Source organism: Oxyura jamaicensis, chromosome 13 (genome assembly GCF_011077185.1).
Source record: "Oxyura jamaicensis isolate SHBP4307 breed ruddy duck chromosome 13, BPBGC_Ojam_1.0, whole genome shotgun sequence".
NCBI lineage: Eukaryota > Metazoa > Chordata > Aves > Anseriformes > Anatidae > Oxyura > Oxyura jamaicensis.
This window is the reverse complement of record NC_048905.1, coordinates 4439335-4466935: the sequence shown is the minus strand read 5'-3', so window position 1 is coordinate 4466935 and position 27601 is coordinate 4439335. Positions and strand designations below refer to the sequence as shown.

At 38.2% G+C, this 27601-nt stretch overlaps 1 protein-coding gene across 3 annotated transcripts in view; it reads left to right on the top strand.

Annotated features, from left to right (window-relative positions):
* The window catches only part of SLIT3 (slit guidance ligand 3), a 511770-nt gene that overhangs the window by 346376 nt on the left and 137793 nt on the right, over positions 1–27601 (top strand). For all 3 annotated transcript variants that reach the window (XM_035338343.1, XM_035338345.1, XM_035338344.1), the window contains exons 12-14: positions 4499–4570; positions 14868–14939; positions 26447–26590. In XM_035338343.1, the coding sequence (XP_035194234.1) occupies positions 4499–4570; positions 14868–14939; positions 26447–26590 (288 nt within the window). The remainder of the gene's footprint in view (positions 1–4498; positions 4571–14867; positions 14940–26446; positions 26591–27601) is intronic.

Below are 27601 nucleotides of genomic sequence, written 5' to 3'. Positions count from 1 at the left end.
AATTTCACTGAAAAATGATGGATCCCTTTTCAGTGACCTAGCTTGTAATTTTTCCATAATTAGAGTCACTATTTGAGTTCTTTCTGAGGTACAACTAATTTTAGATTTCAGCAATGTTTTACTGTCCTTTCATTTTTCATGATTTGTGGACTCTAGCTTTATGGGACTTGACCAAAAAATAAAAATAAAAAATAAAAAAAGTTTTTTAATTTGACTTGCTGCTCCAAACCAGTTTGCTAGTTATTATGTGAAATGATTAATATTGGAATATAGGAGTAGGATTCTGTTAGCAAGTTGTGTTAACAGCTTTCTGAATTATTATTGGCATAATCAATGAGATCCGAACTCATAGTTAAATAATAAGGTATCATTCCAGTTGATCTCTATCAAAGCTTAATTAACGTAACAGTGTTTTCTGGAAGAACTTGGGATAGATAGATAGGCTGCAGAGTATCCCATAACACACATGGTGTTTTGCCACTTGGTTATTGACCTGTCTCCTTGTTGAAGTTTTATTGCTGCTGGACACGGGCTCTAAGCCAGGCATTACATTGTACATGAAGTTCAATTAAATGCAGTTGTTCAATGATTTAAAGAGAAAAAGGACATTATCTTCTCTGAATGCAAGAATCCCAGCATTATTAACACAAAAATATTCTTTGGTCAAGAAATTACCCCTTAAAAGAAAAGAATTATTAATTTTTTCCCATTTAAGTAACAGCAGGACATGCTTGATTATCACTGAAGTCTTTATACGTTTTTAATTTCTTTCACGGTAATTTCAATGAGTGGTGTAACGCCAAGAAGATTATTGATTTCATTTGTACCCAGGGTGCAAATGAAGAACTTTATTATTCTTCTTATTATGGATAATATTTTGATAGAACTCAGAGGGTAATATTAGCACAACACTGTGAATCATATTATTGTGTGCTACTCCTTCTTGTGAGTGCATATGGTAGAATGGTAGGGATGCAGACTGCTCACTCTCAGTATTTTGATTATTCACCAAGTACTTCCTGCAAGATGATGCCATTTCTTTTTCTTAAATAATTAGATAACTGGCCCTGGTTTATAGGTAAGAGCCACTTGTCCAGGATAATCTTCACATGACTTAAATCGAGATGGTTGTAGATGTGTGTATATTAATTTAACTTTATATTTGCATCTAGCTATAGTTATTTGGAGCGTCTCTTCAGGAACTTCCAGGGGGAAGAGTTGAAATCTTTTGTGTGTGCTGTAATTCTCCTAATTTCTCACATCTCACACAATAAATTTAATGAAGCTAAATGTATCAGTCTCAGAATGCAGATGTAGCACCTGTAGGATTCAAACACACAGTTGGATTGCATAATGCAGGATGATGGTTCCCCTGATTTGAAGGAAATGTTACAGCTCCTGCTCTCTGCTCAATAAGCCAGGGCCTCTAGTAGAGGTTTTGTGGGCTTGAATGAGGTACATCTCAGCTAGCCCAGACATGCCTTTTAAAATATATTTGCATATCACCTGTTGTGCTTGTACAGTAGTTCTGTAACTTCTAAGCTAACAGTACCAAAGTTTATGTCATTCCCTCAGATTTTGTCTTTGCTTTTCTGAGCCTTTAAACAAACAAGTTTGTAGCACAAGACTAAGACACTTTGAACGATGTGGTTGTACCTCTCTAACTCTAGTGCTTGTAATGACATTTTGTGTTGTCACATTCATTTTACTATATCTTAGCCAAAAACACACTAAGATTTCAGTCTTCTCAGTAGCTCTGTGATGTTGATACTTCTGTTAAGCAGCTTTTAGAAACTAAAACATTGCATGACGTGGAGTTTTACTGAGTACTCTTGTCAAATGAGAATAGTCCACTTTAAAATATTAAAGATTATAAACTAATGTATTTCTAATAATGCTAGTCAACAAAGAGGTTGTTCATCCAGTGTTATTAATAGTTTTGCATTTGGCTGCATCTAAAAATAAATGTTTTGTTTCAAAACCTTTTAAAGTAAAGACATTTAAGCCAATGTCTTTTGCCATACAGTCATATGTTACACAGTGACTCATAGGGTATCCTTTCTTCCTTGCTGCAAAGTTAAAAAAACAGTTTATATCCCTAACTGGTAACAGCACAGCCATGCTCCAAGGTGTGTTAAACAACCTTTTGAAAGAAGATCATCTCCACTGCGCTGTCAGAGCTGCAGGGAGACAAGGGTGATGTGACTAATGTATTCCCTGCCTGGGTGGAATCCTGATAAGTTCATTACATTTCCAGCTAAAGAGCCACAATTCCTCTGAGTGATTCAGTAACACCATAAACTATGGAAATGAGCCTTGTAAGGCTTAAATTGACTTAGTTGTGCAGGTTAGAAAAAACCTTATCTCTTTGTCTTGATGTAAATCAAGCACAGACTAGGATGATCTTACCGGCCAGCAGCAGACCAAAGGAAGGGAACAAAAGTACAATGACATAATTGAATCTCTTTGCCTCAGTCAAGTCAGAAGGAGATGAAGCCTCCTTTTTCAACGGCAGTGGAGCTTGGGCTCTAATGGAAAGGAAATAATGTGTCTAATTATCTTCTAATGCTGATTGTAGTGCATCTGCATGAAGTAGGTAAGAGTCATCACCCAGCATGGTATTTATGCATGTTCAGACACCATTAGTTATATGCTCATTAGCATCCAGACACAGGAGAGAGAAAGGATGGAAATGTTGAAATGTAGCAAATCAACAAAATAGTGCTGAAATATTTGTTTCCAAAAACCAGACAACCCCTTTCAGATCGTCATTGTTCAGCAAGCTCATGATTTCATTTCTTTGTGATAGGTTTTACTATTCCCTCATACACAGATAGCACAAATTCCCACCAGACTTCTGCTTACATATGAATTACTAGACCAAAACCATCAAATGCTAGCAGACGGTCTAAACAGATTTAACAAAAGGTATAAAAATACACATACCTATTTTCACTGTCACAAACTTGGCTGCTGTGAGTTGAGCTGAAGAACAAGCAACCTTCACTGAATGTTCTCCTTGTAGGCAGGATGCTCAGACAGAAAACCCCTGCACGTTGCAGAACAGTTGTTTCAACAGCCTTATTAAAGAACCAAAGAAAATCCTCCTTTATGCAGCTAGATTTGAAAACAGCTAGAGGAATTAATTACAATTTTATCCAACAGAATTTATGCCTCAAAACATGTAAAGTCTACTGACTTTCTGATTCCAAAGTTCTTTGAGGATTGTTTATTAAGTGTCAATCTGGGATTGTCAGCATTTGACCCAGCAGACAAAAAAAAAAAAAAAAAAAAAAAAGATGTATAATATGAAATACTGCATTAGTACAGCCTCAGCCATCAGTGAAACGATTTGATGCTACTGATACCAACTGTCAGTGAATGCAGCCAGGTGGCTGAAAGTTATGCCCCTAGCTAAGCACCTAGCTGTACTGACTGACAGAGTGATTGGTTTGCAGTGACAGTCGTGATAAGGCGCCCAATTCTGAGCAGTGTCCCAGGCATAGTAAATTTGGCTCCATATATATATATAAAAAAAATGTTCAGTCTGTATTTGATCTCTATATACATGGTTGGTTGTGATTAAAATTGAAAGTTATTTTGATTTGTTTTGTTTTTTCAAACCAGGAACTCACTTTCCGTAGCAAATGACAGCATTGTATAACTGAATTCCACTTGCATCATAGCTGGAATATTGGTGGAGTCTCACTGGGGCTCCCAGCGGCAGGCTGCAACATGTCAGAGGTCCATGGGTCCATTCAAATGCTCTAGTGTTTTCCTTTGCATCTGAAAATCTGGGCAGCACTGCCATTGCTGTGTCAGTCCTCTTCTCGCCTACTGCACCAGATCATGGTCATGGCAGATTTTTGCACTGCTTGTTTTCTCCAGGCCATTACAACCCAAACATCACCGGTACAGGGCTGAGCTCTGTGACACGGGCACCTGCTTTGGGTGTCTGTGCCTCTTCTCATCTTATCTATGATTTCACTTAAAACCAAAATACAGTCATATATGTTTTTAAGTTAGCCTTTCATCCCCACATTTAAACGTTCAAAAGTTCTTTGAACTTTGGTACAGGCTGCCCCTCATGCCTGAGGGAGAGCTTGCAAAGAGTCGCAATGCCACCTCCATTATTAATAGTTCTTAAGATGGTTTTGCCAACAGTTTTTATTCATTGGCTACCTCACTGTTGTTGTTCAAAGCTTTTCATAGAACTTTTATTTGTTTGAATGTCCATAACATTATCAACAGGAGAGCTGCAACATGTTGAGGCTTCAGCCTGTCATACTGACTGATGTTTTCTGATTGTTCCTGGAACTTGCATATCTGTGTTCTTAACGTGGTTTGTAATTTCTCTGAGGTACTATAATCTTTTGGTTCCATTTTTATACCAAGTATATTCTTCCAAAACACCACAGTTATAAAAGTATTCAAGCTTAACTATTTTCATCAAATTTGAATTTACAAATACTCTTTTAATCCCCTCTTCTCTTTACAGAGACATCAGCAAGAATCAAATATCTGACATTGCACCTGATGCATTCAAAGGCTTGAAATCTCTCGTTTCATTGTAAGTAGAAAATAGAGCTGAATGAGTATTTGGGGAGAGCTTGCATATAAGAGAAATAAAAATGATAATGTGCTGTCTGGGAGAACTTATGTTTCTGTGAGCAAATGCCAACTTGCATGAAGAATCTAATCTTTTGTAAATGAAAAATGGTCATGAAGGCTAGGAGAAGGAACTGTTTGCACGTCTCTAAGATTTTTTTTTAATAGTTGAACACCCCCAAGGTGCATTAGTTCATCTACTGTACTCGTGCACCTGCAGGCTAATCCATGCCCTCCAACTCATCATGGCACAGAACAAAACACATCACAGCTCAAATGTGTTTGATGATATTAATCAGGGTACAGAACTGAGATTGCACTTTTGTGTTTTTTCTGTTGTTATTGTTTTTTTTCAAACTAGCTAGGGTAAAGCCTGAGCTCTTATGAAAAAGGTTATATTTCTTAGCTGTAATTACTTCTTTATAAAGCTGGAAAGGGACTAAAATATTACTTCATACAGAAGCTAGAATGAAGGTAGGATCTCTTGAAAACCACTCGTTTCTCTTTATAGAGCACAGAAACTGTTTGTAATACCAAGCTGAATTCAAATGCAGTGATATTTCAACCTAGCTATTCACAGCACTATTAAAACAGTGAAGCTTTTAGTTGGTGAAAGAGAGCAATACAAGGTCAGAAGCTGCATGTGGAGAATGAACAGGAACAGAGTGTTGGAAAAGAGGCCTAGGTGGAGACAAGAGGGTAAACTCAATTGTGCTGATATTTAACTCCATTAATTTTAAAGACAGTTTTAAAACATTTAGCTCATTGATATTCATATAACAGACCATCATTTTTAAGGCTGTCGTTTATTTCTGAAAGCCATAGTGTTGTTCTCCGAACGCTGGGTAGTTCTGACAACCAATATAACTTGTTGTTTAGATCTAAGGCTGCTCAGTATTGAACTTGTATTGCAGGAAACTTTGAGGCAGGATGCAGAAGGATGGGCGATTCATTGTGCCTGGAATCCAGCTGGGAGAATGCCAGAAATATATATTAAGTGTTGCTAGCCTTTGTCAAAGAGTTAGAGCACTTTTATTCAACCTACTGTGGAAATGATCAAATCCCTCAATGCTGTCTGGAAATGATTCAGTAAGAGAATGACATTTACTGAACACTACAGTTTTGGCATCGGATGAAACTACTGCTGGTGCTGCAATGCTACAGCTTTCTCATCTTTGCAAAGCTGGGTAGGAGCAAGCTGGACAGGCAAGACACTTCCACTGGGGTTGACTTCCCAAATCAGAAATTCTTCAGGTTTAGCTACAAGTAATTCAGATACCCCCAGGTGGCCCCAGGAGTGGGACAGAACACATTAGATTGGAGAGAGAGGAAATGAGAGTATAAACCGGACAGGAAGTTATAAACTTACAACTTGCACACAGAAGCAAGTGAAATGACCATTCTCTGTCTGGTCATCCAAACTGTGTTTTCAGTAAATGAGGCCAAACTGGTTTAAGTGTTTATACCCTAGTGGGTAGAGGAGTGCTGAAGTCAATTACAAGGAGGTTACAAGGAGGAAAAGGGAGGGCAGAGAGATGAGATACAGCAGAGCAAGGACTAAAGTAAGGAAACTGCGTCTGAATAGTCTTGACTTTGTTCAGTGTTTGTCTCTGCTTCAGTTTCCTTCTACCACAGCAAAATAGAGCTGTTGTAACAAGCAGTCCATTTCTGTTCCCTTTGGCAGGCTGGTTTCTAGGACAGTATTACCTCCAGCCTTGAATTTGTCAACCTCTTTCTGTAGGCATGCTCTAGGCATGCTGACATTGTGCTTGCCATTGGCTTTTACTTGCTTTTGAAAGGCTTTACTCTTGCTGTTCATTGCAGGTAGGTCTTACAAATGTTTTCCTTGTGGCTGATAGGCAAGAGGTAGTTTAGTTCCCTGCTCTTTCACGCAGGCTTCCGGCAGGTTCTTCCCTGAAAGTCACTTTTCTAGTTGTTTCAGTTTCTGAGCTGTAGATATGTTCATGGAGGAAGGTAATCTGCTGTTCTGCAGGATCTGGGCTTCTCTGGAGAAAGCTCCCCTAAGTCTGTCTTAGCCCTTCACAGAACTAGAGGATCTAGTTGGATTTTCATCTGATCTCTGCTATAGCCACCAGTCCAGTTCTGTCAGCTACAGGAAGACGAGTGCAAGAGTAGATGACTCCTTTGAAGTGCCAGCCCTCCAAGTGAAACTGCCAAAGGGGAAAGAACAAGGAGGTAGAAGTGAAGAAAGACAGTTTGCTTACTAGAGTTTTCTCTTTTAAGTGGTGTTTTTGAGCCTGAGGCCCCAACAACGTTAGTCAGCTGCATGCCCTGAAGGAACGATGCTCTGCATACAATGCTTCAGCTCAGCTGAGAGTAACTTTTTTTGTTTTTGTTTTTGTATAAGTCAAATGTGATTGGTGGCATACATTTTAATGAAACACCATTGAGGTTTTATTCACGCACAGAGCAGTTGGATTTTTCAGCTTGCTGAGTTAAATCAAAAGTAAAGGAGGGGAAAATATTAATTGGCATATGAAAGTAACCAATTTTGTTACATTACAAATAAAGTAATGCTGTACTGCCTATAATCCTTGCTTTTTTTCCCTGCATTATTCCCATTTTCAGCTCTTCCCTTTAGTCCCTGCTTGCGTGCAATTGCAATGCTCCCTATGGGTCCAGGAGAGTGAAAGTGCTTATCTGGAACATGGCCAAAATTTTTACTCTAGCTGGCTAGCGGAGGCTTGTGTGTAGTGAGTTCTTACTCTACTTTCTTCTGAAGTTAACTTAGGTTAGTGTTTCCAAGCAGAATTGTTTCTCGGGGTACTCTGACTATTGTACTTAGCTAGAGATGAAAGAAAAAAATGGCATATTATAGTTTCAATAATTGTAATATATTATCACAGAAGTGGTTTCCTCTAAAATATGTATCTAACTGAAATCTTTTAAAAATGCTAAATGATCCATATTCTAGTAAGTCCTAGAAGGTCATAAGTTCTTATTTTAGATCCATGTATTTTCTCTATTGGGAAGTCCACCTATGGGAGTCAAACGGGTCACAAAATGTTAACATTTTTAAAAGCCATGTCTACCTTGGGTTTTCTCTGCACTTAACAAAAGAAAGTCAAGCTTGTCCTTGTAAGGAACCAGGACCTCTCTGTGCCCACTTTTCTGTGGGGTTTTGTTCCCTTATATGTACAACAGTTCTCTGGAATTATAAATTTCCACTCTATTTTTCTTCTTAGAAACATTTGGAGATATATTTTTTTTCTTCTTCTTCTTTAAGAATGTTTTAATTCTTCCTAGAGTTTTCTGGCTTTTCCTTCTCCCCCCCGTTGTGTCCCATGCTGGCTGTGCTCTGTGAGTCACTGGTCAGCCATGCATCTGTTCTGCAGATTTAATTCTGTTACCGTGTCTGAAGTTCTCTTTCAATATTTAGGCACTAGGACTTGGATCCTTAGCATATTTTTGGTATGAACTAAACTTCAAACCTGTTTCTGGACAAAACCAAAGGCACGGGAAGATCCAGACTCTGATGGGGTCTAATTTTGAGAGAACAGAGCTGTGGTGCTTGCTGTAAGGCTATTGAGATCCAGACATAGAAAAGAGTGTCTTCCATCTTAAAGAAGCTACTGTGTGATTCAGGAGAAAAAAGTTCTGTTGCGTGCCTCCTATGGCAGCTGTTAGAAAAATATCCTTTGTTTTTTCTATACCAAAGGCTCCCCTCTTGAAAAAGTGAAAATATTTCTCCATCTCAAAGAGAAGATACCAGGAGGTATACATTGAAGGCCGTAAGCTGTAGTGATACTGCAGTATTTTGAACCATATGAAATATCCAAGATGAGAAACAAATAATTGGAAAATTTTGAATCCTAAAAACAGTAAGCGGCACAGCTGCAAGTGAGCCATGCTAATGTAGCCACAGCTTTTGTGTTGTAAGACTTGTGTGTTGCTGTCTAATACTCCTTTCCATACAAACATGAGAGCAAATAGTATCCTTGTATTGAGGAGCATGGCAGAATCGATCAACTGCAAAGGAATGCATTATCTTAATTTTAAGCAACGGTTTGAGAAATGCCCTACTTGGATTGCATTTGATTTGCATGTTACATGGTAAGAATTCCACGTTGCTGGAGTGGAGGTGGTTAATAACTCTGTGCAGACCATGGAGCTGAGTTATAGATAGTTTCATGTTTCAAGATTGCTGCATGAAGTAAACTAATTTTTCATTTAATCAACTCCACATCAGCCTGCAATATCAGCAGGAGGACAGTATCTGCATTTGGTTATTGTTAATGGTATCAAAGATAAACATTATTCTCGGGGTCAGTAAACTTCCTACAAGTATACATTTGGAAGGCCATATCCAGACTATCTGGGGACATTTTATGTGATATGACAAAATAGTCTAAGCCTTCAGTGTGTTAAACTGTGAATGAATAAATTTCAGATCACCGCAGAGGGAGAATTCCTTTGCTTTAGTTCATGTACTGAATTAAGCCTGTGAACGATTTAAAAGCTGAGATCAGCCTGGGCACAAAGACAAGAGACCGCTTAGATTTTGACACAGCAGCCCCGTTTAGACCATCATCTCCTGGGTGATATATGTGGTGTCATTCATGGTGATTTGAAATCTGCAATAAAATAGTGTCTATTGCGATAACTGCCAAACTTATTTTAAGGTAACAAATTGCTTTGGATAGGTTTACTGTGATTTATTTAGCCCAACTTGTTACGAAGAAATATGAAATAGTGCAGGAAAAAAATCACGTCTACGTTTCTTTCAGATATTAGAAATTTATTGCTGTTTTTTACCCCTATCAATTCCTCCTCTTTTGAAAACTTGAATTCTTATTGAGCCTGTGCCATTGGATGCAGCTTGGGAAATATAATTCTTCCTAGCAAGGATTGTTTTCACAGTCTGAAGGAAAGTTAAAAGCATTTTGAGGACTGAAAAAGACATTGCATAAAGTCAAAATTTGACACTTCAGTAAGAATGTTTGAGCCAAGCCAAAATAAAGGAACAGTTAGCTGGAAACCATATGGTTTAGAGTAAGAGATTCTATCTGGGGCTTTCATACCCCCAAAACAGCTCTGAGTTAACTTCCAGGGAAAGAGCTCTGTATTACGGGGTCTGACTTAACCAAGCAGCTAAGTCACAAGTACCCTTGCAAGTATGATATGCCAAGGAACTGTAAAATAAGGACAGCACAGCAATAACTGTTTCAGACACTTAGAAGAAGGTATGCTAACCTTCAGTGCATGTGAAAGGCTGTGTGTTTGTAAAGCAAATTCCTCAAGTTCAAAATTGTCCAAAAGGTCAGGATGTCTCGAGACTGTGAAGAATCACTGAGACTTTTATGTTTCAAGACCCTGAGGCTGAAGGGCTCTTAGTTTCTCACACAAGATAACGTACTTGTTGCTAGGTATGAAGAAATGCCTCCTTTGTCTGATGTTGCCCAAGCTTGTAGATGAAGCAATGCAGTGACAGTTTCCACTGTTCAATCTTCATATTTAACTACTTAGAACATCCGGTGGATTAATCTGCAAAACTTGAAATTTAATTGTAACAATTTTTAGATGGAAATTTCATAGTTAATGGTGTCTTGGAATAGATACATTTTATATTGGGATATAAAAGTACAATGCCAGAATTGGGGTGAATAATCGTAATGGCTTGTTATGGTTTAAGATGTTTATATCCTTTATAGAGGGGATGGGTGAGTTTTTTTGAAAATGCTGTAGGTGTTGTACTTCAGCTTTCTGAGTAAACATGTATCTGCCAGCACAATTTCCTACCAAATCCTAATCCCTCCTCCTCTTTCCTGGCATCAAATTTGAACCTTTTGGCCAATTGCAGCTGAAATTGTTGTGGAGGGGCTCTCAATGATGATAAACTCCCACAAGCTCTGTCCAACTAGGCAGCTGGGGGAGGAAAAGTCTTAGTGTAATCCTTGGGGAAGCTGTGCATGTTTGGGCACTACAGATTCCAGATAGGAACTCAAGCATCATAACTTATCTTACACACAGAACTGCACATTTTAATTTAATGAGGGGTAAAAGAAAGGTTTACAAGTCATTCCTTGTCCCAGTTCTCTTCATTGAAAGCAACCAGTTGAACCGGAAAAAAAAAAAAAAAAAAAAAAAAAAAAAAAAAAAAACCTCCCATTTTTAGAGCACTGTTTGTAAAAAGCTGAATATAACTGGATTTTCAGCAAACACTGTCTCTTCAGCTAACTAGGGTGCTTCTTCCAGCCACCCCCTCCAATGCTTGCAGTCCAGCCAGGGGGCTGTGCTCCATGTGCTTTGGCCTTCCTAGCGTTTGGAAGGTTGATGGCAGCCTGAAAACTGCCGCAAGTTGCGAGCCAATCTGCCAGGTGCTTTTGAAGAACAGCACTTTGTGGTTTGGGGCCATGTTGAAAGCATTTAGCTGTGACCTGAAAAGCTGATGGCTCTGCGTGCTACTGAGAATACGACTCCCTCGTGGCTCAGCTGCACCTATGCCGTAACAGCAACGTGCTGATGTTAGAAAAGCCACCTGGAAAAAACCTGAGCAAAGTTTGCTTGAGTTATACATGCAGTGAGGGATCCCTCACGCTGGTCATTAAGTATTAGATGTACCTGCCTCGTGGAAGAGACAAGAATAACATTTATGTACTGGCAAGTCTGATGTGTTTTACACGTTTTGGTGACTGTTTTCCCCCTCAGACTGGTTTCCACCATTGTAAAGGAGGCTTCTACGTGGAGTGAAAAAAGATAGAAGGGAATGATAAGAAAAAGGAGATCTAACGGTCTCTCCGTTAATTTTGGCTCAGCCTTTATTTACTACTTTCAAGTGTAGCATTGTGAATATAGAATTAAGGAATAGCTGACTTTTTTCCCCAAAGAGCACATCATGTTTAGAGCTTTATCTTCTCCACCTGATAGTAAATGACATTTGTCAGACCTGTGGCTAATTTGGTCTCCCACCAGAGTTGAGAAGGCAATGAACAAACAGGAGCACAGAATGAACATTTTAGTAGTTTTTTAGCATTCTGATAAATGTCATTCTGATTCACTGATTGTCTGTTGACAGCAGTTACTAAACTGATTTCTGTTACATACTAACTTTATTCATGCAGCTTTAATGAAAATATGTTGGGTCTAAATTCAGATGCTTGAGGACAGGAGAGTAATGTTTCTATGCCAAGCTTGCACAATAGCTGATAAACCTACATATCCTGCTAAATATAACCAAAATACACAAGGAATGCAAGTGTACGTGCATTTTCAGAACTCCTAATACCCTAAACAAATCTTCTAAAATTTATCTCTGTTGGTAAGAGCGCTGGAGATTTAAATAGAAGTTCTTAACTGACTGGATTACTTTCCTGCTATATGCCCTTACCAAGTTCATAAGTTAGTGTTTTGTCTGGTTTGATTTGGTTGGTTTGGTATGGTTTTGTTTTGTTTTGTTTTGTTGCAGTCCCCATCCTTTCCCTCTCGTGTACCCTCCCAAAGCTGCTGTTCCAGCAACATTGCAGTGTTTGCCTCTGAGATAGGCAGAAGGGCAGGACACAGAGGACAGTGGCTGCACTAATGGGGTGTACCTAACCCGGCCAATCCTTTTGGTAGGCTGACTCACTGCATAGTACAGTTTTGGAGTGCTGCAGTTGGTACATTCAGAACAAAAGCATCCTGAATCAAGGACGTGCCCGTTGTTCACATCTGTGGGTACGAGTATGTTTTCCTGTCTTAAATAGAAATAATGAGAGCTCTGAGTAGAGTCAAAGTTTCTATGCTTTCTATTAGAGTAAATGGAAATAAGTAACTGGAGAACTGAGATGCAAGCTATTATGCATCTCCCCTCCCCTCCTCTTTGCTTCTTTCTGTAGGACCGTTTGACTTCAGCTCTGGCATGGCAGGCAGACAGTGGCATTAGCTAATTTGGCTGTGTGTAGTGCTGAACATGAATATGAATTAGAGACAAGTGCCTGAGCTCTCATACTGACTTTTGTTTAGCTGTTAATTTGTTCGAATGCTAATGTGCCACAAGCACAGAAGCCCAATTAGGTTTGAAACTGCTTATTTTCTTTTCATAGCTTCTAAAATTTGAAGCTTTGTTTCATTTTAGAAGTTATTTTAATGAGTTTTATTTAGTTCAAAATAATAAACAGGCTGTATAAACACATTCAAGGTTTCAAATTCAGTGGAACTCAGCACGATGACCTCCCTACTTTTAATTAAGTAAATGCAAAACTGCACCAACCAGAGTCAGAGTTCGGTATTTGTATTTAGTAGCACCATAACTAACAACTAGGTGCAAATACTGAGATTTCTCTAAGGTTTTATTTTACATCAGTGTTTACTACCTCTACAGCCATAATAACCCTTAGTGTGGAATGGGGATTTTTTCCTTCTTTCACAGGCATTTGTAAAGGTTAGGTTCGGAAATCTTCCTTACATTCTGTAGTATTATGCATTACTGATCAGCTGTGATTATCCTGCTACTTCACAGAACTAAAATGTTCACCTATCCTCAGGAAGCTTGTCATCTAAACTGTGTGTATAGGTGATGCACTTGCTAAACAAATACTGTTTGTAAAAACTGAAATAGAAGTATTCTAGATTCTGTAGGCATTAACTTCATGCTTTAACTTTCCAAACATACTTTATTTGCAAATGAAATTAGGATAAAATAATTTAATGCTACTGGCATTCATTACTCACAAAGCCCACTAACTGTAACAGTACATTAAAAACCAGCTTCCTGATTCTGCAATAGGCAGGAATTATGTTACGTTTGTTTAGAGAAAATACAATGCTATGATCATTAGTTTCTTGCGCAGAAGTTCAGATCCTTCTAAACTACAAAAGCCATGAAAAAATGGGGTTTCAAGTTTAGAATTTCATATCTAAGTTGTGTTGTTTTATTTAGATTCATTGTATTTAGGCTCAGAAATGAGCTGATCTGGGAACTCTCCCACAGAGGTGATGTACTTCCAATGACTGATGAAGAGCAAACTGAAGTGGCCGTATTCTGGGAAGGCCAGAGAGTATTGTAAATGGCCCGTCATGCTAAGTGTTTGTTTTTCAGTGTGTTCAACTCACCATAATAATTTAGATGTTGAAAGACGGGGTAAACCAGGGTTTCAGCCAGCATCCAAGCATCATATGGCTGTTTGATTCGTTGCATGCTATTCCACATTAAAAAGTCAGGGAATGAACCACTTCAGCACACGAGCAGCACAGCTTTGGTTTATAACTAGGCTGGTTTATAACCATTTACCATGCCAATGCAGAGCTCAGAAATTACATAAATATTGTTCTCCCCAGTTTGAAGTCTATTAAAACGTTTAGGTAAGGGGTGGAATTTTCAGAGGCAGCCTAGTCGTCATCTCTTTTACCAGCTCCTAACTCAAATTCTGGTTTTGACAAATTTTACCAGCTTACAGAAATCACACAAGTAAATGCTTTAGCTATGCTTGTTCTGGTCATACATGATTTTGTTTTGACCCTAGGTAGCGCATTTTATTGTACTGCCAGTTTTGACTGTTTTGAGTTCAGTTTCAGATGATAGTATATCTGCTATTTTCCATTTAAGAAAAAGGAAATATTTTGAATTTTAAAACTGAATTGCAGGTATCAGTATATATTTATGGTTGAATAAATGGAAGCTTATACAGTGACTCCTTCTTGTGTTATTAGTTCTTTATTAATTTTTTTATAAGTAAGCTATACCTAAATTATTTTTGAGTTTCCAAAATCTATCATTATTCCCAGTTCAGGCTATTTTTATTTTTTATGTATATTAACTAGTTGAAGTTGTAGGAGCAGCTGGTGAAGCCATAATATTTTATCCAATGATGCCTCTGTCACATTTCATGCCAATTGTTCTATCTTAAGAGGGACAGTTATATGAAATTTTATCTACAACTAGCTTGTGCTTCTTGGCTTTTAAATTCACTATCATTGAGCTGTTTTTGCATCAGGCAATGTGCCTTTCAATGGTTAAAATACTTCTAAAAAGGGTGAAAAAAAAAACCTTGACAGAATGAAAAATATTTTAGATACAATTTTTGGATGATGTCCAGTTTCTACATTAGAAATGCTTTCCAACACCAGACGAAGCCTGAATCATAACGACTCATTTAATACCATGTGCTCTCTGAAAAGAAAATGCGATCAGTAGTTAAATGAAATGCCCACAGATCCTGGGCATGGTGCACAAGATCAATAAAGGTGATAATGCAGAGACAGGGGAGGACACCAAACTGGTCTGTTATTTAAGATTTATTTTGTCTTCCCATATCTTTCAGAGTGCTCTATGGAAACAAGATCACAGAGATTCCCCAGGGACTTTTTGATGATCTTGTGTCTTTGCAGCTGCTGTAAGTATGATCCTTTCCTCTTCTTTACTTTACATACGCACTAGATTTACTGATTTTTCAGCTTCTGACATTAATATAATGATCTTTTCCACTGAAAACTCACTGAGATGTGCTTGTCTGTTGTTTCTGTGTCAGACGAGGGAGGCAAGGGCTGAAAAAAGGTAAGATGCCAACAGTTTTATAGCGCAGTGCATGTAACAGATAATAGACACAGAGGATTTAAGTGTGTGGAGGAAATGAGAGACTCAGCAAAGTCCAAGGAAGGAAATTTGGTCAGTGACTGATGTGAGAGTGGAGTTGCCATATGATTGTTTTTACACATTTAGCATTTGTGGTTGAATATGTAGATCCTTCAGGGCTACTGTGTTGCAAGGATCTGCATATGCAAGCAAAATGGCAATATGAAAGATCTATCTTATTGTTACCAGCCATGCTCAGTATTGTATTCTTTTCATGCCAAGTGTGGTTTAGTTGGAGGGAGAAACCATTTCAGAATCTATTGTGTATTCAAGTATTTTATGCCATGTGTGATTTAATACACTGTCATGATCAGGGATAAGATATACCCTTCAATATTTATTAATGTACCGTAAAAATATTTCCTAAGCCAAATGTGAAATTCTAAATTCTACTCACTCGACTCCGTAATCACACTGGGAACACTTAATTCCTTCAGAGAAAGATATCAGTTACTATTTCAGCCAGTCAGCAGAGGGAGCAGATGTGAAGAACTTCTATTCCTAGCATTCTGAATATCAACTTGGGTTATGTACGCAGAGAATGTGATATATAAATTTATGTGATTCTGGCTCATATCCCATGTCCCCCGACCCCACTCCACAAAACTCCCAAATAATAAATGAAAAAAGAAAAAAAAAAAGAAAAAAAAAAAAGAAAAATGTAGCTTTTAACATGTTATTGTAAGCCTTTCATTCTTGACACAACTAGAAATGAAAGTCCAAAATTTCATGATTATTCTTTAATGTGTTCCATTGTCTTTGAAGTAGCTATATGCTGTACAAAAATAGGCGTAGATTTTGATTATAAATCCATGAGCAAAGAGAAAGAGCTAATTCGTAAAATAGTTCAAAATTGCTCTATATGTTAAGCAGAGGACTATTCAGGTGTGTAATTTAGCCATAAGATCTTAATTGCAAACATAGGCCATCTTATTCTAGAGAAGGACAAGCAAGAGCACATATGGTTTGGCTATGACAAACCTTGAGCTGCGATGGTAGCAAGCTGTTCATCTCCTCCTGCAGACAGCCAATTATTTTGTCTTGGCCTTTTGCACATACTTTTTCTGGCAGCTCCTTTCCTCTCCCATACCTCCCAAGTTTGTTAGTACTTCAGTGCCTTCGCGATCAGCCTGTGCACTAGGGGAAGACTGCAGGTTTAGGAGGGAGGTAGTTTAACATCAGTGAGAATAATAAGCATGAAAGTGCTTAGAAGCAGGGACCTGGTGCGTGGTGATAGAGCTGGCATGTTTGTCGCTGTTAAACTCATGTTGCGTTTGGTACAACAAAGGTGCTGTGGGCAAAAGGAAAGCTAAAACTTTACCTGTTATTTTGATCCCTGCAGAAGAAACTGTAAAAATCCAAGCTTTATCAAACTTGTTTTTTTTGTGGTTGTTGCTGTTTGGTTGTTTGTGTTTTGTTTTGTTTTGTTTTGTTTTTTCTACCTGGAAAGTATATTACAGTTACTAGTTTGAAGCAATACACAGTTGCTCTTTCTAACCCCGGGCTCTTTACAGATGCCATTTCTCCCAGTAGAAAAAAGAAAATATCACTCAACACATGGCTCACACGTTGAAATGGGGGTCTAGAGCTCTTGAATAAAGCATTCAACATGTTTCAGCCCCGTTTTCCTATAGTCCTTTTGTGTGTGTAGTGCAGGCTTTCAGTGAGTTACTTACTGGAACCCAGATGCAGTAATTTTCCAGTGTGAATTAGCTGACAGCTTTCTGTTACAGGGGCAAAATCTATATGCCAGAGAACAGTTAAAAGGTTTAACCATTAAATATTCCCAAGCTGAGCAGATGTAGGTAGGTAAGTCTTGAGAGGTTGCCCTGTTTATGGGATTCCCTGGGTGCTGTGACTCCAGAGGCTTTTAGGGACTTTTGAAAGGATTTAAATGTTGGCAAGGCGAGCACTGGGTGATTACGCACACTATTCTGATCGTGACTTTGAAGCAAGTATTGTGGGATTGCTTGTAGTATTTTAACGGATACCTAAAAAATAAACAGCATTTGCTGTTTTTAGACCTGCTGTTGAACAGTTGGAAAAGTGCCCTATGATTAGATCTAATTCAGTGTTCAGTGGGCTCTAGATTGGATTTCTTCCTATTAGTCTGGAGACATACTGATAAGAAGGCTATGATTAAAGTATCCTGGTAGCCAGTATAATTTGCTAAGCTTGAGCTGGAACATTTTTGAAAATATATTGGTCTTATGGTAAGGCAGCACACCCTCAGAAAAGGGGGAGTGGTGGTGGGTCCTGTGTAAAAGTGTTGAGATTTTATTTAGAAGGAAAAAATACTGTGAAATTGCAGAGCAGATAGTATTGTTGTTTACTGTTTTGGATAAGACTCATCATGACTTCTCAGAAATGTCCTTATCCTTCTGTTTAAATATACTATGACACTACAGGCCCAGATTACTCCACCTTTATTCAGGCAGAATTGTTTTGTGAAAGTGCCCTACACCTACAGGCACTACCACTAATGTCAGAAATGCTGTAGCTGGGTAAAGTCATACTCAGCTCAGGCATGTCAGCCTCTTAAACTGTCCCATCTGTCTTTGGTGTGTGGAAACAGAGGAATTCAGAACAAGTTTTAGATGACCTGGCTAGCATTAGAATGCCATATTTCTGTCACACAAGGCAGAGGTAAGTCAATAACATATTTAGCAGAAAAGAAACCAGGCACAGCTAGATATTATTTTTTTTGTTCGTTTTTAGCAGTATTTTTAAATTTGAACCCTATTGGGTTAATTTAAATATTGTTTCTGAAGTCTTCATTGTTAACTATCTTAAATAGTTAACATTCCCCATGTAAGTAATCACATGATTGGATTTCGGTTAAATCGCTGATTTCACAAATCTTAATGTTTTCCTAAATATGCAATTTTAACCAACTCAACAGCAAAGGTTACTGTACAAGTCCAACTATACATCTGTTCTGTGGAATAGAAGCTTTTCTTGGACCATGCCATTTTCCTTAGCCTGTTTGAAGTTTCCAGAAGAGAGGATGCTAGAAAGCTACTGTAGTCTGTCCCTCATACATGCTTCTTTTCTTTAGGTCAATCTGGATTTGGGAAAGAGAGGCAACTGGAATCTGATTTTTTTTTTTTTTTATAGTGAACTTTAACTTCCATTTCACTGTGCCATTAATCAGTCCAAAGTGTGGAACAGCATGTGCTTAATTATCAATGCTTGTGTAACTTGTTGAATATCAGAAGGGTGGAAAGGGTTTCAGCTTAAGGTGGTTTCAGTTTAAGTTTTCAAGTAAGTGCTAGGTATGGACAATTTGAATTCCTGTCCAGGAGGCTTTAAGCTGAACTGAGTCTGTCTAGAAAGTGGAATACATTTGAATGTCCTTCTCACCTGTCTTTCAGCTTTCCTGGAATGTGGACAAGCTCTTTCATGAGCCCTTGAGGTTGCCAAGCTGTCTGCCAGTCACTGCACAGGGGGCACAACATAATGCTGTGCAGCTCTTTCTTTTTCAGCAGCACTGTGACAGATAAACCTGACGGTTGCTCTGCTTGCTCCCAAACGAGCAAATGTGCAGAGCCAGCCTGCAGTGAAACAGAGTCAAGTGGCTCAAGGCAGTGAGCTGTGGTTAATGGGCACCAAGTTTGTTAACCAGTATTTTTCATACCTAAGTAATACACTTTCTTTTCTCCAGCCATATTAAAACAAACATTCTGGGAACCTTTTTATTAGTTTTACGTTTTATGCTTCAGAGTGCTCTGTTTCCCCTGTTTCCTGGAACCAAAAGATATAAAATCTCTACTGTTTAAAGAGATTATATAGCAAAATAATATGAGGGAATGAAATCTCATTTTTCACGTGTCTGGCAAGTATCAGTTTTCAATAAATCCTCCTTCTTCAGGAAGCTTACATCGCATAGTTACTAATCATACAAGTGCTCAGGTGTGTTGATCCTAAATCTCATGGCTGAGATCCCCATGGTTTGCTGGACAAGCTTTGTGGACAAGAAGAAATCCCAGAGTCAACTCTGTACTGATGTTGGTTCAAGCAGATACGCTCCTGACGTACATATCCATTGAAAGCAGAGGTTTGTTGATGATACGTAGATTTTTGACATATGGTGGTGAAAAATTAAACTTCCAGATCCAACCATCTAACCTGGGTTAAATTTGGAACTAGATCTGATTGGTACAACTCAGACTGACCTTTATTTAGAACAGGTTTGTTCAAAGTGGCAAGTTGTTTATGTGCTTTTAGAAACTGCTACTCTCAACCTTCCCCAAACTCAACAAGTCATACTTTCTTTGAGTTATTGTACCTCTTACTGTGCTTTTTATGCTGTTTCTCCTCAGATGCGTAGTATGATATTTGGTACTGTCGTAGCTTTTCCAGTGAGGTTGCTTGGAAAATAGCTCCATAGTAAATTTGCCAAGTCTAAAGTACTTGCCTTGTTTGTAATTGTAAAGCAAATCCCAGTACTTAAGAGCTTAAAATAGGATCTATGATCTACCAAATATTTATTGTGCACTTTTAGAGCTTGTTAGAAGCTCAAGGAAAATCCAGTGAAGCACAAATCCATATGAAGTATTTAAAAAAATAAAAAAAAAATAAAAATAAAAAACCTCTAAAGAATGCATATCAGTTCCAATACTTTGTATTGGATACTTTAAACTGTTGTACATTAAATGGTGATGCAAACAGCGTATCAATGCCAGAATAAAGGAATGACAGTTTTCCATTTCCAAGTCCTTTGTAACACAGTAGTCTCTCCTTCTCGTAACAATATTCTGAGCTATAAGTAACGTTAGTAAGTAAGATTTCTTCATTTTTCTCATGGCAAAGAGAGAACAGGCATTAAATGAGAGCTTCTGACTGGATATAAGGGAAAACATTTTCACAATGATGAGTCAAGCAGTGGAGCAGAAGTTGTGCATCTCTGTTCCTGAAGGTTTTAAAGACCAGACTGAAAAACAACTCTGAGCAAACTGTTCTGACCTCACGGCTCTCCCTGTTTTGGGCAGTCTACCAGGACAAGAAACCCCTTGAGCTTACTGCCATCACAAATTACCCTGTGGGCCAACAAAGTAATTATTTCTCAGATAAAGCTAGTTGAATTAAATACCTCTAAATTGGTCCTGCTTGGAGTGGGGTTCAGACCAGATGACCTCCCGAGGTCCTTTGCAACCTAAGTCATTTCTGGATTTTGTAATTCTAAGTTCTTAGCGAAATGGCATGGGGACTTCTTCCTTGATTACTCAGAATATCACTAGCTACAGCACAGCTACTGTGCAGCCCTCATCCTTCTAGTCCAGGACAAAATGCTCTCTGCACAGACCTGTTTAATAGCTTTAGAATTGTTTTCAAGCCTATTGCCTCAAGCTTTTTTTCTTTAGATTTCTGCATTTAGGCTGCTGTTGTGATAATATTACTAAACTCAATAACTGCTGTTAAAGTGAGGGAGCAGCATCTGCCAGACACAGAAATACAATTACAGTCAAGCACTAATGAAAGACTGCAACAGCATTTGCTTTTTCTGTGTCACTTCTATAATCTGTCTGCATGCAGCTTCCCAAAACAACCGCTAGTTCATACGTCAGCTTGTAATCTTCTGATGCCAGTGCTCCAAGCTGGACTCACCTGACAGAAACTCTCCTAGTGATTATTATACAAGAAAATAACTCCCTGATAGTTCAGGAAGTTGAGAAAATGTGTTTATTCCCCTGTGCATCTGAATTACCATGTGGTTATCTGTAGGTGTAAACTGGACGATATCAAATTTTGAATAGCAGACGTGTAGATGCTACGATGACACGTGCATATAATACTCCAGGTAGTAACATGAATATGACACAATTGGTTTATGGATTTTGTTCTTCAAAACAAGAAGTTGTTTGCAACTTCAAATAGAGTTGCAGTCTGTTGGATGAGGAATGAAATGAGGCTTCTAAAATCTCTCCAAAATAGGACTATCAGACTATGCTCTGCACTTCCTTTTTGACTCACTATAAGCTCATTTTCCATTTTAATTTACTTTGAATAAATTTGTCATCACCATCATCCAGCTTCCTGAATATGGAGAAACACTTCAAGCTGGCTCAAGCAAGCGTGATGATGAGCTGACACTGAGTATTATCAGTTGAGGCACTGACAGACCCTTTGATGGTCAGTCATCACATTAGAAAATGTAAATTTTAGTAGATGTCAAAATATCTTTACACAGGGAAGCAGTCGGATTGCTCCTCTATGCTCCAGGCCATTCTGAAACATTTCTGGAACCTAATGTGATTATTTTGCCAATAAGTAAGCAGGGACACACACCTACATCATTAGGCGCAGCTCGTCAGTGACTGCTCAGGTGGCTGTGTAGCTCATTGTACGACACAGCCCCTTACTAGATACTTGCATTTTGGCACTTCAGCTGTTCTCCCATAATAAACTGTTAAATGTAAAGATGACTCTCAATACCCTACAGATTTCAAAACAAAATGCTGGAAAAACCTTGATGAAAAAAAGGTTTTGACTTTTGGTAACAGGTATTTTATATACTGAGAAGTTTTCTGCCAGGAGTCCTTTCCTTGCTGCCATATAGTGCCTTTGAAAGTTGGTTGAAACCTTTGGTTATTGCTATTCTATAAAAGCCACGTGTATTCGATTTGTATGCTGCTTTACTTGTGCAAATAACTTCATTTCTCCTCTCCTGTGCATTTTGCAGATGTGCCAGATACTTCATGGGATTCTTTTACATTGTGTTGTCATCGTTGTTAAAACAAAACGATAGTAAAAGGAAAGATAAGAATTTTTCTAGTGGTTCTGTGCAGCTTTTTTTCCCCTACTACTTTCCTTTGGCTCATCACTCTACCGAGGATGATTTCTGGTCCACCCTATAGCAACAGAAATCAACCTGCAGTCTCCAGCGTGTGTTAAGGTTGCTAGGCTGCTATTACAGTCTCTGAGTTATGTAGTTATTTGTTGATAGTTTGATTACCTGACTTGACTGAGCTGAGAATGCAAACATTGCTAAGGGTAAAAACCATATCAACATCCCCATTTGCTCTTAAAAAGCAATTTCTTCAATCATTTTGGTTTTGGAGTTCAAAATGTTATTTAAATGTTAATCACTTGAAACTGTGCTTGGGCATATAATTCAATTATGAGACCATCTTAATTATGCAGATGGTGCTTATGAGCATCTGATACAATTACAGTGCCAATTCAGTACGCATTTGTTCAAAGGGCTTAGCTGAAACATGTTATTATTTCAATGAGTATGGACACACATCCCTCTTTCAGGAAAGGGATCGTGGAATTGTGATACTGCTCTGATCTGCTCGCTGTTTCAGTGGTGTGCGGAGCACAACGTCTTTAACCATCATCCTGTGTTCTGGGGTGGTCCTAGATTTGCAAGAGGATTTCTTCATGTTTTTAACATATCCAGTGGGATGAAAATGGAGACTTGAGTTAATATTCTTTCATTCCTCTGGGTAGCATGCAGTTTTATTTCTATTTGAATTTTTAACCTACTTTTGAGTGGTGCACCACATCTGGAAGCCACGTGTAAATCTCAATCCAATTAAGATGATAACAAAGCGGGAAAATTAATGGAGTTTACTTTCACAATAAATTGGTGCAAAACAAATAGCATGCGATTCTTGATAAAAGATGACTCAGCTTTTAATATTGTCCCTTCTTTTGGTGCAAGTCCAATGAAAATAAACCCATAGTCTGTTTTACATCATAGTTCGGTGTTTAGGCAAGATCAGCATTTCTGCTTGCTACAGTGTATCTGTTTTTCTAGTTTGCCTTTGTGTTAAAAAAAAATAAAATCATATTTAACAGTATGTGAGGCCAGTCACATTTACCTAATTAATAATTAAAAGCCTGGAGGGCTGTGACATTTAAGAAGGAATCAACAAAGAATTGGAATAATACCCATAATGGATATTTTAAAATAGTTGAGTGTTTTGAAAGAAGATATATAAACCTTAATGCTTATGGCCAAAAGTCATCCTCTAACTCACAGCAAGGAGGAGGTTAAAAAAAAAAAAAAAAAAAAAAAGAGGGGGTGATTTATTTTGTTTTCTCATAGTTTTCCACTTTTGTTTCCCTTTCTGGTCAGAAATAGGACATTACTCTATGTTATGATTCACCCGGTATGGCTACATCTGGATTACTATTAAGCACACCATCTGTCCTCTTTAGATTTAGGTACTGCACGTATATTGTGTAGATGATATAAGGAATAGGTGTTGTCACCTTGGAAGAGCTTTGTAATTCCCACTTCTGAATTCCCACTTCTAAACAGTCTGCAGAAGCACTTTCCATTTACAAATTACTTTATCTGAAGCTTAAAGCAGAGGGTGTGCCTCTGTGCTCTGTATTTTGACTATGCGTAGGATAAGTTTTGCTCATTTTTGGTGTTTGGCTCATACAGAAATGTCACTGATCATATCACCATGAATTTAGTCACCAAACATTTATGCTAGGAAGCCTTGTCACATTGTAAATGCTAATTGCCAGCATTGGGTTTATTCATATTTTGCTGAAAGACAGAATGAATTTGAATCCTGTGTTCGACTGCAGTTCCAGGTCAGCTGTGCTCTGAGGGCTTATTAAGTGGGATCAATGACTGTTAAACTTCCAGCCCGTTCTTCACAGGGGGTGAACAGCATCTGTAGAGCTTTGTGCTGCTATGTGTGCGCTTCTTAAAACAGACACGATGGTTGTCCACATATGAGAATCCAAGAGTAGTTCAGTTGTAAATTCTCTTATTGCTGAGATTATCTTCAAATTGCTTAATGCTTTATTAAAAGTACTACTTGCAATAAAAACTAGAAGTATAATATCAGAAGAAAACAACATCTAGTAAAATATGTCAAAGTACATTCTTGCTTCCAGTTTCCTTCCTGTATAACTAGGTACCAAGCCAAGTTATAATAAGGTACCAAGCCATGGAGCAACCAATCAAAGTTTACGTGCATTACCTGAAAACAATGTGAGACCAATACCCAAGGATGGGGAGTAGATAGACTACATGTTTGCAACATGTAGTGTATGTCTGCGGCTATTGTTCAGAACTCAGTAGATGATTCCGCCTTGTAATGACTTGTTAACCTGTTCTTTATATAAAAGATAATGTACAAGCGTAAAGGAGAAATGCATAATGCATGAGAACTGAGCTGTAGAAGACTGCTTTGGTTTGGACAAATGAATGGCTATTAGAAGCAAGTAGTAAGAGATGACATTGGCATTTGCTGTTGAAGCAAAATCTCAGAAGTCTAATACACAGGAGGATCTATTCTGGAACTCTGTTGTGAAAATTACACTTACTTCTAATGGAGTCAACTGAAGTATGGAATAGGTGTCACCTAATTATCAGACAAAAATACTAGCAACAGAGGGGTCATAGTAATGCTGCTCATGATTTCATAAAATGATTTTAGTTATTGGTTCATGCAGAAATATGACCTCATTTGTCTGTTGTTGCCTTCAATGGGACTTTTTCTTACCTTACATCAACGTTCTTTTTCCAAGACTCATGGAGAAGAAAGTTCAGGTGAATTGGCATTGACTTTTCTGTTGGCTAGAGTAGTGAGTTCTGTACTAACACCCTCTCTCACTACATTCCTGTTCTCCTTGAGAAAAGTACTCTGCCCAAGTATATACCCATCTTCTGCATAGCACAGTTACTGTATCCTGTTAGTACAGTAATGAGGCTCTGCCAAATTGATGGTGGGAGCACAGAGCTGTAGAGTGCACAATGTTCCAAAGGTTTCAGCAATGGAAAGGCATGGTGCTATGCAGAAGAAGCGCTTTCTGAACTCCTATTTTGGAGCAAAAGAAAAGCATCATATGCAGCTAACAAGCATGCATTTGTTGCCTGTTAGGTTGGCCTGTTGTCTAGTGCTCTATGTGCAGTTTCTCAAAAATTGAAGTTCTCTGTGCATTTTTAAGTGTGTTTAATGGAAAATGTCTTTTCCTTTTTAACTATAAATACATTTGCCTTCTGATTTGATATTAGCCTGGAATTGCATAGAGAGTCACGCTAACATAATGTTAAACCTTTCAGTAGCGAGAATTTTGCGATGAAGAGAGATGGGTCAATACCATACCCTGTTTGCAATGTCCCATTTTTCTGATACTTACAGTAGTTGAAAGATGTGGACTTTAGTTCGCGTAAGGATAGGTCATTTCTTGTGTCTTTTCCTTCTGTGTGTGAAATATCACATATCTAGATGACAATGGCAATTTAAGTGTTCTCCTGTTTGTCTCATAAGGCAACCAGCTTGTTGTTGAGAGTTGCCAGGCCTCTGGCTAGATAACATAAGAGAACTTGCACAAGCCCAGTAGTAGATTTTCTGCCTGAACTGATTAGTTTTACCAACTGGTTGCTGTGTAGATGTGCAAACTAAAGTATAAACAAATAAATAAAAGCATGACAAAAGATCTTTGTGCTGCTTTTCCAAAGCTGCACAGGAATCTGACGTAAATGGAATGAAACATCTTCATAGAACTGTAGGACAATTGAAGTTGGAGGGAACATCAGGTGGTTACTAGCCAACAAGACTTAAGAACCTTCACTCAAAGCAGTCAGCTTACTAGGTTGGAGAAGGTTGCTAATGATGTTATCTGGTCTTGTCTTGAAATCTCCAATGATGGAGACGGTGCAACTTCTTTGAGTAACCTGTCCCACTTCTTGGCTATCCTTATGCATGAAGTGAGTTGGGTTTCAGTAAGTTTTAGTCCAGACCCTACATTTGTCTCTTCTTGTCCCTGAGGCGAATCACATTTTCTGTTCTTCCATGATCAAATTTACCCTGCATTGGTTAGCACAAGATGTCAACCTTCAGAAATTTCAGTTAGACTTAAGACAGCTGCCAACTACAGAAAACTGAAAAAAAAAAAAAGGTTTTGTCATTGTGGACTTTGTGTGTGAGTGTGTGTATGGAATAACAAGGTGGGAAGTGTTTGCCGTTTCCATGTATATTAAGCTGAAGTCTTTAAATATTTGTTTGGAATTTTGAACAAATGGGGAAGGCGAGGCATTAAAAAAAAAAAAAAAAAATCTAAGTATTTGAAGCTAGCTCGCACTGTTACATGTCTGTATGTTTCTCTAGCTATGAGAGTACTAATACTGTCTGTTTTTTCACCCTTTTAATGTAACAAGCAAACGGAGACGTGTAAATATGGAGTAGCTTTGGTGACTGGGTTAATATGTTTTAGATTTAACCCCAAAGTTCAGTCTGTCTTTATTTGATTATTATAAGATTAATGAATTATAAACCTTTCCTCTATTTTCAGGCTTCTCAATGCCAATAAGATCAACTGCCTGAGGGTAAACACGTTCCAAGGTCTGCATAATCTCAAACTGCTATCTCTTTATGACAACAAACTGCAGACCATCAGCAAGGGGCTCTTTGCGCCACTTCGATCGATCCAGACTCTGTGAGTATGCAGGCATATCAGAAATGACAGCTCTCCTTTTTTCTCAAAAGATGTCGCCTGTCTTTGCAAAGGCTGTGCATTAAGAAAATTTGAAAGAGACACCAAGGTAGCAGCCCCTCCTTTTCTGAAAGAAACAAAAGGAGCAAGATAAAGAGAACTGTGCATAAATTCAGCACAGTTACCTCTAATAATGTAGTTATGTAAACATCGTAAGTGAATTAAGCTACCCAATTAATTCATTCATGCTATTTGTTGGAAATACACACAAATTTGACTCTGCACAATATATGAACAGGGGATTCTATTTTAAAAAATTGCCTAACAGTTTTTAATGAGCTCGTGAGGTGGTATAGCTCCTCACCGGGGCTGAGTTATGCTGTACTAGTCATTGCTTCTGAAATCCTATTTCAGCTAACATTCCACTTTAAGGGAAATGATGCAATGTATTATTTAATCCATTAAGAAAATCCACTAAACATTTTTGAGTGTCTTTGAATTGGAGGCATTAGGAGAAGCATTAGCTTCAGAAGCAAAATTGGGAGCGAAAGTATGGAAATGATTTGATACTTTACAGAAGAAGGTTTCATCCTAAAGCTGTGAGTAGGAAGATAATAAGGTAATAGGACTTCTTCAGAACTGGAGTTGGCAGCCTGATATAAATGAAAAATAAGAAACAACCCCCTCATACACAATATTGTATGCTTATATATATATTTGTATGTGCATATATAGTTATAAGCCTCTGTATATTTGTGTATATAAATATGTATACGTATATTTTTAATACTGGAAATCCATTACACAAATTAATTTTATAATTGTTTTAATTCCCATATAAATGAATTAATATGGATGATTCCTAGCCGCAGGGTATCTGCTACCTCCTCAGTCAGCCAGAAGCACAACCTTAATTTCCAACAGATATCTGGCCAGTACGTATCGTTGTGAACCATTAAGACATCAGAATAATCAGGTAGAAACCCCAGCCCGCCTCATCCGCACACGCCATCT